The sequence below is a fragment of the Varanus komodoensis genome, unplaced genomic scaffold (genome assembly GCF_004798865.1).
Source record: "Varanus komodoensis strain SLA01 unplaced genomic scaffold, ASM479886v1 scaffold3, whole genome shotgun sequence".
Classification (NCBI taxonomy): domain Eukaryota; kingdom Metazoa; phylum Chordata; class Lepidosauria; order Squamata; family Varanidae; genus Varanus; species Varanus komodoensis.
The window spans coordinates 61363106-61376171 of NW_025335761.1; the positions used below are offsets into that span (position 1 = coordinate 61363106).

Sequence of the window (13066 nt, forward strand, 5' to 3'; positions counted from 1 at the left end):
CCCTGTGGACTGACACAAATCGTGAAGGAACGCAGCGATCCTCGGAGAGAGCACGGCTGAGTTCCTTTCCAGCAGGCCTCTGTCCCTTACTTGGCTTCCTCTTTGTAATCAAAAAGCCTGTGCCTTTGTACAGAAAGGGCTTCAGAACACCGGCCTGTTCTGGTGTGAGCACGTGCTCCAATTCTCTTTAGCTTTGCTGAATTCTTCCTTTTAAGAACAACTGGCATCGCTCACTGGCTGTGCAGTAAGAGAAAGCTGAGAGATCAAAATGCACAAACAGTTATATGGCTTACAAAGCTGGTATTAAAAAGCAATGCTTTCAGAAGGGCTAAGGAATCACACAGATGACGTTTACCCTCATAAATACGACCCGAGGCTTTCTGAGGTCCTAAGGGCCACTCCTAAAAGAATACTTAAGGCGACTGAGCAGTGTTCACTTGGACGGCTTTAACTGAAGCCAACAGAGAACGAAAGACATCCAAGAAGCCTCCAGCGCTGCAGACCGTCAGCATACACCGCCCCTCATCAATTTTACTATCTTCTTACACCAATTGGTTTCCCAACGGCGTCCTGACAAAGTCTGGGTTTCTTCTGAAACTTTCCAGGGTTCCTTCAGAAAACCCAGCAGACAAGAAATCTGGGGGTCATTGTGGATAAATAACAGAAAACACATGCTTGGCAAGTACAGCAGTGAAGGCATCGTCTATATTAGAAATTAATAGGAAAGGGAGTCAAAGAGGACATCCAGAATTATTCTACCATCCGATCTATGGTGCAGCTCACACTGGACCAGGAAGGCTATAGACAGCCCTTGCTTGTGCCATCTCTAGAAGGTAGAAGGTATCAACAGGGGAAATTGTGGGGCTGGAGAAGGTACTGAAAAGGTCAGTCAAACCTATCCGGAGGAAGCTTCCCTATTAGAAAGTCCTGGAATCATTGGCATTTTTTAATAGAGGTGACTCAATTTTTGTGTGGCTGGTAGTGCCAACCCAGATTTGGCTCCATATGCCTGAAATATGAAACGGGGGAGAGAGGGTGTGAGCGAGTATTGAGTGTATGTTTGTCTGTAAAAGAGAGATCAGCCCCTTCTTTGCCCTAGTGATCTTGATTTTCCTTGCTTTCTCTTTTCTGTGCAATGAGGAGCTGTTGAAGGAAAATGTGGCTCCAAAGGAGTGCTTTAGTACTGCTGGGAAGACCGCCTCTGCTCTGCAGGCGTGGTCCCCAGATTAATTTGCCTCGCCTTCCTTTTCCATGCAACGGGCTGCAGCTGCGGAAGGCTGGGACCTCATGGCTCCAGCTAGCTCAGTCTCCACCAAGGGTACCTGTGCTAACGGCAAGCAGTTCAGACAGGCTTGGATGAATCACTGATGTGACCCATCACTTTTGCAGCAGCTGACGGAGGGTGCAGCACCTACACCCTTTGTATGCCAGACTGGGCCAGAGAGACCCAGATGGAAACCCCCACTGCAAGGCTCACCCGAGACCATCCTGCAGGCTTCTGTTGTCTGCCCAGAATCAAGCTTCTGCCCTTTTAAAGGGAGGCCTCTAGAGTCTGAGAGATGGATAATGCCCTCTTCTCTACGTTATCACTGTAGAAACCTCTCTCCCCCTTTAGAACGAGTGATGTGGCCCCAGGTCACTCCACGGGAGATGAACCCCTTTTCCATCAGCCCTTCGATGGCTACTAGTCTTGAAATGGCTCCGTACCGCTTGCTGGGGAGCCTGAGCAAGTTTAAACAAAAAAGCTGAACAACTGCCCACGGAGCTGACGTCTACCACACGTGACCTTCCCTGCCGCGTGCAAGAGGAGGGAGTCTGGGACCCGTTCTGTGTTGTTTCTCCACTCGCACAGGGCAACTGTGAGGGCCAACCTGCCTGGCGAGCAGGGAGGCAAAGGGAGTGAGGGGTGCACTGACAGATACGCCCCGGGATTTCGGCCATGTGCAGGAGTTCCATCCCCGGCACAATGGCTTTGAGGCAGACAAGCGAGTGCCCGATAGAAAGGTTGAAAACCCTTGCCTCAAAATTACATGCCTAAATTGTATGACCTTAAATTACACTGGCTGGTCTTCCAAAGAATGGGAAGTTATAGGCTAACAAACCGAATTCCATTACATCACAGTTTAAACAGGTGTTTCCAGGTTTGCTAAAAATAACAGCAGTCCTGGAAAATGGATTTATAAGAACTGTGGCTCCACCTGTGGCTTTTGTAGTGGAGATTAAAAGTGCACATGGGCCCAGACACTTGCTCACATGACACACATGTTGTAGGACTAACAGGGGCAATTTTATAACGGGAAGAGTAAAATGGAAAGGTAGAAGGCCCTTTAACAGAAGGAGCAGTTCTTCAAGCCAAGAGGCTTTTCCAAGCCTTCTGGGGGACCAACGGCTGAGCCGCAGTTTGCTTTTAACTGGCTTGTGTTCATTTCAGCGGTTATCAGAATAACAGCATTTGTAACAGAGATACTTATAAACAGAAATGCCTATACATTCTCTGCCCGTCTGTCTCTCAACACACACCCCTATTTGGCAAAACACACACACATCGACTCTAGTTTAGCTAGGACTGTGAGTCATTTGTGGGAAAACATAAAAAGGCAAGGGTTGTACAACACGCAAAAGAAAAGTCGGATTCCGAGCACGAAAACTAAATCTGCACGGCTTCCTTGAAATAAGTCTCAATGAAACCAAAACTGGCATCTGAAAAGAGAGCAAGCCCATGCCTGATGCAATTTGAGACAGGAAAGAAGTTCTAGGGCTGGGGAACGCTGCGAACCACAGAACTCCTCTGCCTAAACCTGCATTGGGTGGCACCTTTAACGTTGAAACCGTCAGATGTGACCCTGCCTTGCTCAGTAGTGAAAAGGCTAGAAACACGGATTCTGCTCTTTCAAAAGAGAGGTAGTGAGTTGGCAGAGCTTCGGAGAGGACCGTGAGCCACCTCACTGTGGCCTCTCCACTGTGTAACCCCCGGCAGGCCTTCCAGTCCCGCCCTGCTTAGCATATTCAACCTGCTGCATGGCGTCTCTCTTCACCAATGTAAGAAGAAAAGAGCACAACAGGGACCCCACAGTTCCCAGACGGATAAATTCTCTTAATGGACTCCTGAAGGGAAAGTTGATTTTCTGATGCCAGTTTTCTTCAGTTGCTCAACAGCAGCATACAATGAAGCACAGCAATTGTTCGCATCAAGAACAATTCATTCCCGACAGACACTTTGCTGCTGCTATTCCGACCATCCTCTTAATACTGGTTTCATTTTCCCCATGGCCTTCCTGACTGATAGTGACGAATCACAGGAAGTGGTTGCGTGAATCACAGCATCATGATGTCAGCTGTTGGGTCAGAGAGAGGCACCCGGGCAAGCTAGGCCAACGGGCCCCAAACCCAGGGGAAGCAGGACAGTATGATGCACAAGGCTGCGCTTACAGTATGTTGAATTTGCTAAATATTCAAAGCAAAACGGATGGCTGCCTGCCTCCTGCACCCAGACATGCATTAAGCACAACGGGCGAGCGCTTGTGCCTTAAGTGGCCACACGTGCAGGTTCCCTTTTGGGAACTGTTTCAGAAAAACCACCCCACCTTTAATTTACTGCCGGGCCCCACAGAGGAGAGTGTCCCCCCCCCCATCCTTCTCAAGGTAGCAAACAGCAGCGGAGTTAATCCGCTGCAGCTCTCCCCTTTGCTTAACGCTTGTGTTTGTTCTGCTCTTCGGAAGTTCTGCGACGTGCGTGCTGGCAAAGTCGAAGGCACGCCGTCCCAGGTCTCCTTTCACAAGGGAAGGGTGTGCAGCAGCTCGGACTCCTTCTCCCAAGTGGGTCCGAGGAAGATATTGCCCTGTTGCTATGGGAAAGGGGCCCCCGGTAGCACCGCACAAAGCCCTGCTCCGCTGTTGGGGCCAGCTGGGAGGACGGCACGTGGAGCCCCGGATCCTAGCCAGCTCGTCCACCCTGCGCTCTTCCCCCACCATGTTCTCCAGGAAAGCTCAGTACATTATAGATTAAGCCCCCCCTCCCCACCACTGGCTCCTAGCCTTACTGCTTGAAATCTGTTCTCTTGCAGATTATTCCTAGTTTGTCTTTGGATACTTCCCAACCAATATGCGGGGGGAGAATATAGATCAAACTACCCATTTCACGAGTTCACAACCTAATACAAAAATAAAATTGCTTGGCTCTATAGAAAGAACACCTGGAAAAACAACCCTAGCACAGTATTTGTCTTCCATTAAGAGCAAGGCTGACACAAGCGACGCGTTTCTTCTGCTGCCAGATGCTGGCTGCCTTGCTTTATTGCGCGCTAACTTCAAAGTTTACGGGCCGTTGTCTTCCAGCGTCTCAGAGCCCTCCAGTGGCATCATCGCAAGCCCACTCCTCGGAGCTGTGAGCACACCTGCAGCCCCCTAATTCAACTTCTTAAACGCTTCCAGTAGGCAAGCGACAATTCTCTCTCTTGCTCTCTTTGACATCATCCCTCTGCTCCCTTCCTTTGTTCTTTCCCTGAGCAGTCACGCATCTGGGCGGTATTTATGGACAGGATGAGTCTGCGAAGCACAGAGCCCCCTGCTAGGAGACCCTTAGGCAGTGCTTGCCACAGAGCACAGGGAGGGCCGGTATGGTGCAGAGACTGGCATGCCGGACTGGGGCTTGGGAGATCCAAACTCTCATCACTGGAGGACTCTGAGCCTATCATGATGTACAGCCTAACCCACCTCGCAGGGTTGTTGTGATGATAGAGTGGAGGAAGGAACAACTAAGTGAGCAACTCAGGTTCCTTGTAAGAGGAACAAAGGTGGGATATAAATGTAATACGCCAACTGCATACGAATATGACCCCTAAAGCTTTAGAAGACACCAGCAGTGCACCAGGTGCTATAGAGGAATGCCAGTGTGCTTGCTCAGGTGTCTCTGCACCAGCCTTCTCCAGGTGAGTGCCCTCCAGCTCTGTAGGAATGCAACTCCCATCATTCCCAGCCAGCACAGACAAGTGGACAGATTGATGGGTGTTGTAGCCTAACACTTCTGGAAGGCAGCTTATCAAGATGCATACAGTGGAGCGTGGGCATAAGGTGGGCTGGGTGGAGGGAAAGAGCCCAAGAGCTAATGCTTGCGTTCCAGGGAGGATGCTCAGATGGTTGTGAAGGAAAACAGCACAGCCACACAGGGGAACGAAGGGCTCTGCCACAGAGAAAGGGGTCTGGAACTGGGGGAGGGGGGTGGACGCAAGCACATCTACCAAGCGGGGAGTGGGGAGCCGGTCCAGGACAGGTAGCAGAGAAGATGCAGAAGAAGAGCGAAAAGGTCCCTTGCGGTAAACGCGCTGGGCAGGAAGGGACCGGGATGGGAGCGGAGATGAGGGAAGATCTTGTGCATCGCTGCCGCATGTCTCCACACCGCCGTGGCCTGAGGACGACAGCTGAAGGGGCCCCAAGAACGAAGCATGTGTGCACCCAGAACGGACTGGGGGTCACCCGTGGCAGCCCTTCCCTGCAGCTCCAAGCAAAAGCTGCTGGCCAGCTGGCTTTGAAAGGGTGTGAGGTGAATACCTGGGGAGCCTTACTTTTCTCACCTGTCAGCCTGAGCAGTGTGCTTCCTGGGAGGCTACTCTCTTCAGAGGGCTTGGAGGTTCTGCCTGGCACAGGATTCTGGTGTTCCCCTCCCTGAGAATACGAGGAGGGGGGCTCGTCCCAATCCATCCCCCCTCGAGTTCCAGGCTCAGAATGCAGTCTTGACAATCCAGTATCAGAGAGGGCGGCAGTGCCAGAAATGGGGATGGTGAGTATGAGATTAAGATGTGGGCAGGCCACTGCTTGTTAAACATGAACACCATCACGTGGCCAAACACAATTACTAGGCATCGTTATCACCCGTCTGCAAAACTCACCTGAAACTAACGATGCGAGGTACACGCTGGGCTCCACCTGAGTCCGATCCATGTCTCCCTGGAGATCTGTTTACAGGGAGAAGGAGGCAATGTTACGTAACATCTGGGCACCAACAAGGGAAAGGCAATGCACAGAAGCAACAGAAAAGTCTCCATCTATGTTTTGCCACATGGCTGAAAGCAGGCCTGGACCTCTGCTGGAAGTGAACTCGGAGCCACGGCTGTGTAGCGGCTGGACGGAGGGAATCCAAGTGCTGGGCCTCATCTGCCATGTAGCTGACTGAGTGACTCTCAGATATCCTGCACCACAGGGTTGTTGTGCGGATAAATGGAGAGGAGGCGGCTCCCCTGCCTCTACAAGGCAGCGTAGAGATGCAGCAAGTACATCCAGTTTCCCAGGATGGGCTTCCTTGCCTTGTGTGCGAGGCGCTCCTTTTGAGATCCCTCCAGCAACTTTCGTCTTAGCTTTCATCGAGGGCAAACCCCATGTGTGGAGTGTGAGCGGGAGCTCGCGAGTCGGAAGGCCCCTCTCTACACAATGCCCCTTGCAAGGCTAGGCTCTGACTCGTCTTCCTGGGCTTTGCTTCTGGAGGGAGACCTTCTGGTCACGGGGATTCCCAGTCATGCGGTTCTGCTCAGCTACAGGCCCACCGCTTCTGCTGAGCCAGGCCAAGAGGCCAGGGCTGGGGAGTCCTTCTTGCAGGCGCCCATCACTCGCAGGGGGATTTAGAACTCTGCTAGGTACTGAAGCACTGTATATATTTATTTTATTTATTCATTTGACTTATATTCTGCATTAATTAGTCCAAAGAACTCTCTAAGCAGAGATTGGTTCTGCCTTGTTGTTCAGCCTTCTCCAATCTGCTGCCTCCCCCCCCCACCCCACCCAATTTGTTGGGATTTCAGCTTCCAGCATCCTTCAGCCAGTTTGGCTACTATGTTTGGTGAGCACAAGGCCAGCTGGAATTAGCAGGGTAAATACGAGGCCTGTGTGAATGCATTTTCTGGAAGAATGTAGGCAGCAACTGAAAACCACTGTGTGGGTAAGAAAGATCGGGGCCCAAGGTTATTGAGCTGAGCTAGTACCACCACTGGGAGCTTCCCATCTCGTGCAAGCTTTGCATATACAAAGGGTCGTTCAGGATTTCGTTCAAATTACTCCTGCAAGAGCTAGGGACCTTTTCAAGGACATGCAGACTCCCCAAATGCATGGGCCTGATAGCCTCATGATCCAAGTGGCCTCCTTCTGACCTTCCCAAGAGCAGCAAGGGCCACTGGTTGCAGTCAGGAAGAGAATGAGCCTTCACTGTCATAAACAAACTTTTATTTCTTAAAAATAAGAGATGCACACCCAGGTCATCACTACAGAACCAGGGCAGGGTGCCTGGCAAAGGTCAAGAGAGCATGACCCATAGCCACTGTCACTGAAGGGGGAGTACTTACTAACTCTTCTAATAAAGCAAAACATAACATCAAACCTTCAGTAAATAGCAAATTAGTTGCAAACTGGTCAGCACTTCCCTTTTCTGTTTAAAATAAATATTTGTAACTGTGATTTTGGAACGGGTCTTACTTAGGGAAGACTCTGTTGACATGCCGGCTGCTCTCTAAAGCACAGAAGTTACGATCTAGGAAGCGACACAAAGGAGACTGAGGAACCGGGTTTTATTTGATCCCAGCCATACCACCCAAAAGCCGTGCAAAAACCCACCGGAGATTCTCTGCCCACAACCTTCTGCCCCGTTTCTCAGGATGCCTCATGTGCACAGATCCCACCCATGCGGCTCTGCGCTGCCCTGGCATAGCGGCACTTCCTTTCCCAGACATTTCTGTTATCAGAATAGGGAATCCGTGGGGTCAGGTCCCTGCCTGGAGAAGCTTCCCATTTAAAATGCAACACAGGAAGGGGATGGACAGGGCAAGCAGAAAAGGGAAAGGGGCCTTTGCCACAGCCAGCAGGAAGCTCTTTCGCCGTGGAGGCCTATTTTTTCTGTCACATTTTCAGCCGGCCTCTCCTCCAAGATGCTCAGGTGGCTTGCACGGCAGAGAAGGTTCGGGCCAGAGATCTTCGTGGTTGAGTGGGGATTTGAATCGGGGTCCCTCGAGCACAGCCTGGTACTCCAAGCCTTCTACCGCACAGGATTTTTTCGTCCCCACAGGTATTCCTCTGGGTTAGTCCCACAGAGAGTGGGAGCACTGAAATGAAAGGGATGTCAGCTAGACTAACCCTGTTATTCCACCTGGGGACATCCCTTCATGACCGAGCCACTAGGAATTCATTCTTCCTCAACGGTTATGGCCAAGAATGGGCTGGTGGCAGAACAACCTCTGGGAGACTCGATAACCTCCATGTCTTATGCAGTCGTTTAAAGCCAATGCTTACTGAAAATTATTTCCGTTTCTAATACAGCATTCTCCCATCAAGGCTGCTGCCCCAGGGACTTCGGAAACAATTCTCCCAGAGTGCTTTCAAGATGGTTTTCCAAGAACGTCTTCTTGGAATTTACATGTGAGGCTATGACATATTTATGATAATGTGAGGAATTTAATGGTGTGAAAAGGTCTGTACCTCCACTGCCTTTACAGCAGACTGCTGAAAAATTGCTTTCTGGGCTAAGTGCCAGCACTTTCAAAATTACTCGCAAGCATCTGGGACGGGACTGGAAAGACCTGTCAATAAACAAGAAGTTTCCTATTCTCCTTCATGGATCATGACGCACGATACTGCGGCGGGGCGGGGAGAATGGGATGGGTCTCCACACAGGAAGAGCAAGATTTGCAAAGGGTTCTCTGCTAATTCATTGATAAATAATCTAGAGTTAGGATTGGGCAGGGAGGTATTCAGACTGGTGAAAATCCAAGCCGAGTACAACAAGGCCCCCAAAATGCAAACATTCATATTGTGTTTATCATGACAAATTTTATAGTTTTAACTGTGGTCAACCACCTAGAACACTTTGGCTATTGGATGAGTGCAATGGAGAATTATAAAGTTATGAATAGTGTCAAAGAAACAGGATTTTTTCCCCTGCCCTTCATGTAATACCAGAACTCAGATCACCTCGATGAATTTAGCAGGCTCCGAAGTTAAGGCAGCTCTCAAACAACAAGCCAGAAAGGCTTTGGAAACCTTCCAGCCCAAGGCTGACTGTCTGAAGGACACAAAAACACAGTGTGCTCTCTGGGCAATTTGTCCTGTTGATGTAAAAATCGACTGTTCTGGGAAGGGCAGACTCTGATCCAAGCATCCACCCCACAGAGGATGGGTTCCCCACTGCTGGGAAGTGGGCCTGATGAGCACTTGGCTTCCTCATGAGCTCTGGCTGCTACCAGAAAGAAAGACAGGTAGCTCACCTGCAGGTGCAATTTTTCCAATGGTCACCTGTGCATTCACATATATGGGCTTTGCACTGAGCCCTGTTTTGTGAAACTCCTATAACTGAGGAATTTGGGCAGGAATGATCTCCACTACCCCAGGATGCATGTCCCTAGCGTACCTCCGATTAGTTCAAGGAGGCTGATGTTATAGCCTTGGCACCAAGACGGATCTTTGGTAGCCACATCAAACTTGAGGGAGCAATGGGCGAGTTGTGTGAATGCACAGACCAGCACTCAAAGAACTACAGCCACAGATGAGTAACCTCCTTTGTGAATTATCCATATGGACAGCCGCAAGTTGGCTTACCAGAGGAGGGTCATGTCTTACTGCAGAACAGAAGGACTGCACACCAAAGGAACAGTCCCCCTGAGCCCAGACTCCCAAAAGCAGTGAGTGACAGCATGCAGCCTCGATCTGGCTGCAGCCCTGTGCAGGTCAGGGATGGATACCCTACTGAGCTTGACCGATGTCGCCACCATATGGACCATGTGAGCTGGGCAGGCGGTCTGAGCGTGGTCAGCTCAGCTTGACTGTTTTGGTGACCCACAAAGCAAGATGTTGTGCTAACTGGTAGCTCTGTGGGTGTGCCATTGTAGCAGGTGAGCTGACTAGGCACTGCTGGAAAGACTCAGCCCTTGATTTGTAAAGAGCCAATGCCCAGGGAGCCCTCAGGATACAAAGGGTCAACTCCGGTGGAGCAGATGGCAAAGGAGTACCAGCCAGAAGGAGGATGCTTCTGTTTGGACAGAGGTCCCGCAGCCCCTCGGGGGGGAGCTGGCATCAGGAAAGAGACCCACATGAGGCAAGGAGGATCTGCGCAGGGGTGCACAGCATTCCCGGCTGCTGTGCTGATGTCATGGCCACCAGGAAGGGGACCTCCTAGGAGGCAAAGCTCCACTGTTACTAGCAGCCTGCAAACCTGAGAAGCCTGCAGAATGGCAAAAGGGCTCCACGGAAGCACAGGAAGGGGGCAAACCAGGGCATGTGAGGCCACCAGAGGGTGACGGCACTGCACTGTGTGCCACCGTGCCCATCTTTGCCAGGACCCCGTTGACTAGTGGGACGCTTGGGAAGCCATAGAATAGCATCCTTGTCCGTGTGAAGACGAGGCGTCCCGAACCCATTCCAATTCCAGGCCTGCTCAGCAGCAGAACGCTGGGCACACTGCACTGTCCTCATGGGCAAAGCGGCTGCTCTCCAGGGTATTCCATGGCCAAGATTTTTCTGTCCATCTACCATCTGCGGAAGGTCAGCAAGATCTGACTGACTCTGTTACCAAGTACACTGTCCACACGGACCAGGAGTAGACTGATCCGGTGGGGCATGTGCCACTGAAAGATCCAGAGGGGGAGGACAATGAGGGAGCTGAACTTGGTTCTCCTGCTTGTCTGAATACACACCAACCGTGGTGGCATTCGGTGTTATCTGGACAGTCTGTCCATGAGGTCCAACTCGAACAACTTGGGAACCCGGTCGATCGCCCTCCTCTCTGGCAGGCTGATCTGCTGGGTCACAAGTCGCTCTGTCGGGGGCACCACAGGACTTCGAGGCTTTCCTGCCCCACTGCCACTTGGTGACAGTGCTGGGAATGGGGAGCTTCAGCCAACTCATGCAGCCACGGAAACAGCGAGTGCCGCCCGTCTGAGCCCCCGGTCGAAAGGGACGGCTGCAGCTCCGGGCAGTGGCACAAGCCTCTTCCCCACGGATGCCACCAGCACGAATTGGCAGGCAAGGGCACGGTCAGCCACGGTCACTCCTGGCAGCCTCATCCCAGCAGGACGTGCCCCCACAGCCCCTGCACTCTGAGCTAGAACTGTGAGCTGCGCTCTGCTAGAAGAAGCCAGCCGGAGCTTGGCTTGCACCCTGCTGCCGGTCCTTCCAGCTAGTATCTGCGGCACCCTGGGGCAGGGAGCTGAACCATGTTCTGCGCGGCCGACTCGAGCAGGCTGAACTGAGTGCGGCCCGCCTTGCATCATTTCGGCTGCCCACCCCTTTGGCCGGCTCTGGCAGCTGTCTCCAAGTGCACCTTCTCAGAGCTGCCTCACTTCCACCCTATGCAGTGGTTTGGCTGGTACTTTGCACTGCAGGTTTGGACAGCCTGGCAAGCCACTGTGGGGGACACAGGCCCTGCAGCAGGCTATAACCCAAATTTGAGCCACCCTGACAAAACAATGCCGGGTTTGGAGAGCATGTTAGGTCACTGTGATTTGGAAGCCACAGTGGCTTAGTGTGTTTTGCAACGCCACTCAGACCCTGGGTCTTCCAGTGCGCTTCAAGAATCTTCAGTGGAATTCTGGGCTCTTTAAAGACTGTATGGTTAAACATTAATCTAGAGCAGGGGTGAGCAGAAGGTAGATCTCCAGATGTTTGGGACTTCAGCTCCCAGAAGCACCTGCCAGCAAGTCCAACAATAAGAAGTGCTTAAGACCAGAACATCTGGCAACCTATTTTCTGCCCTGGCGGAGACAGTTGAAATGATTCCCAGGTCTTCTTCCATGACAAACCTCTTTAAAGACACTTCATTTTTGCTTCCTAATATCCACTGTTTTGAAAAGCAAAACAATGACCCATGAAAACAGAGTTGCCTGAATGAAGAGAGAATCCATTACTCATAATTCATTTCCCACACCCTTTCCCTGGCTTTGGACCTGAAGCTTTAATCTTCTGTTGCAAATATCTGTAGCTTACATCAATGTAACATTTTGTATAAAAATACTATAAAAGAGAAAGACTATAAAGGTAAACAAAGCCAAACACAGACAAGATGATTACATTTGGTATAAACTGTTTCTGTGTTAGTGAAAGGAGATAGCACTGAAGCTACTGCTCCGCTGCCCGGGCTCAAGCTGAAACGATGCAAACAAGACCAATGTTTTAACTTTAATCCCAACTCTTTCATCTCTAGCCCAACTCAAGCTCATTAGGAAGGTGACCCAGATTTTTTTTAAAAATTCTGGGACTGAAGCAAAAACAGCCAAGCAATGTAAGTGCACACTTTCTCATTCCCTCCTCCCCATTCAGGTTTCTGTCATCCGGTGTTTACCAAATGTTTTGGACTACAATTCCTAGCATCCATGGCCACCAGCAACACTGTCCAGGGCTGATCGGTTGTGAAGGCTAAAACAACTCGAAGGCATTGGGTTATTTATTTCTTTATTTACTTAAGGCTTTTATAAACGGTTCGATTAGCAACAGCTCTCAGAACGGTGTACAAGGTTATGGAAGGTTTTTCTGATTACTGCATTGAACTAAAAGCTAGAGCTGCAATTCCCAAGCATTGTACTAAGAATTATTTCTTTGTTTGGGCCTGAAAAAGAAAGGAATCCATTCACAAAGGATTTGCACTTCAGTGAATCAAAACCATAAGGGAGAGCATCCCTCAGATTTATGGCTCATAAAACAATAAAGGAGTTTATCAAGGTGAAATAAAAGCGTGCGAATGACAATCCTATAACATGTGGGACAGCAGGACAGGAAAAATACAAGATCAAACCGAGCTAAAAACAAAACAATAAAGGCAGCAAAATTAAATCAGCAAGACTACATGCTGGCAAGCCCGTGACTTGGTGCCAGAAAGCTAATCAAAGTTACTGCAGGCGATTCTCCCTAGAAAGGGCATTCCATATTTATTTATTTATTTATTTTTCGATTTATATCCTGCCTTTTTCCTACAAAGGGCTCATGGCAGCTTACATCATTCTCCTCCTCCATCTTATCCCCACAACAACAACCCTGTGAGGTAGGTTGGGCTGAGAGTCTGTGACTGGCCCAGAGTCCCCGCTCAGCCATGGAGCCAACTGGG

General features: G+C 50.4%; 1 protein-coding gene across 3 annotated transcripts in view; it reads right to left on the minus strand.

Annotated features, from left to right (window-relative positions):
- KIAA0586 (KIAA0586 ortholog) overlaps positions 1-13066 on the minus strand; it is a 92999-nt gene that overhangs the window by 2322 nt on the left and 77611 nt on the right. For 2 of the 3 annotated variants that reach the window (XM_044436313.1, XM_044436311.1), the window contains exons 33-34: positions 10665-10766; positions 5886-5951 (exon numbers count right to left, since the gene is read on the minus strand). In XM_044436313.1, coding sequence (XP_044292248.1) covers positions 5886-5951; positions 10665-10766 — 168 coding nt within the window. The remainder of the gene's footprint in view (positions 1-5885; positions 5952-10664; positions 10767-13066) is intronic. The other variant, XM_044436314.1, reaches the window with a different exon arrangement.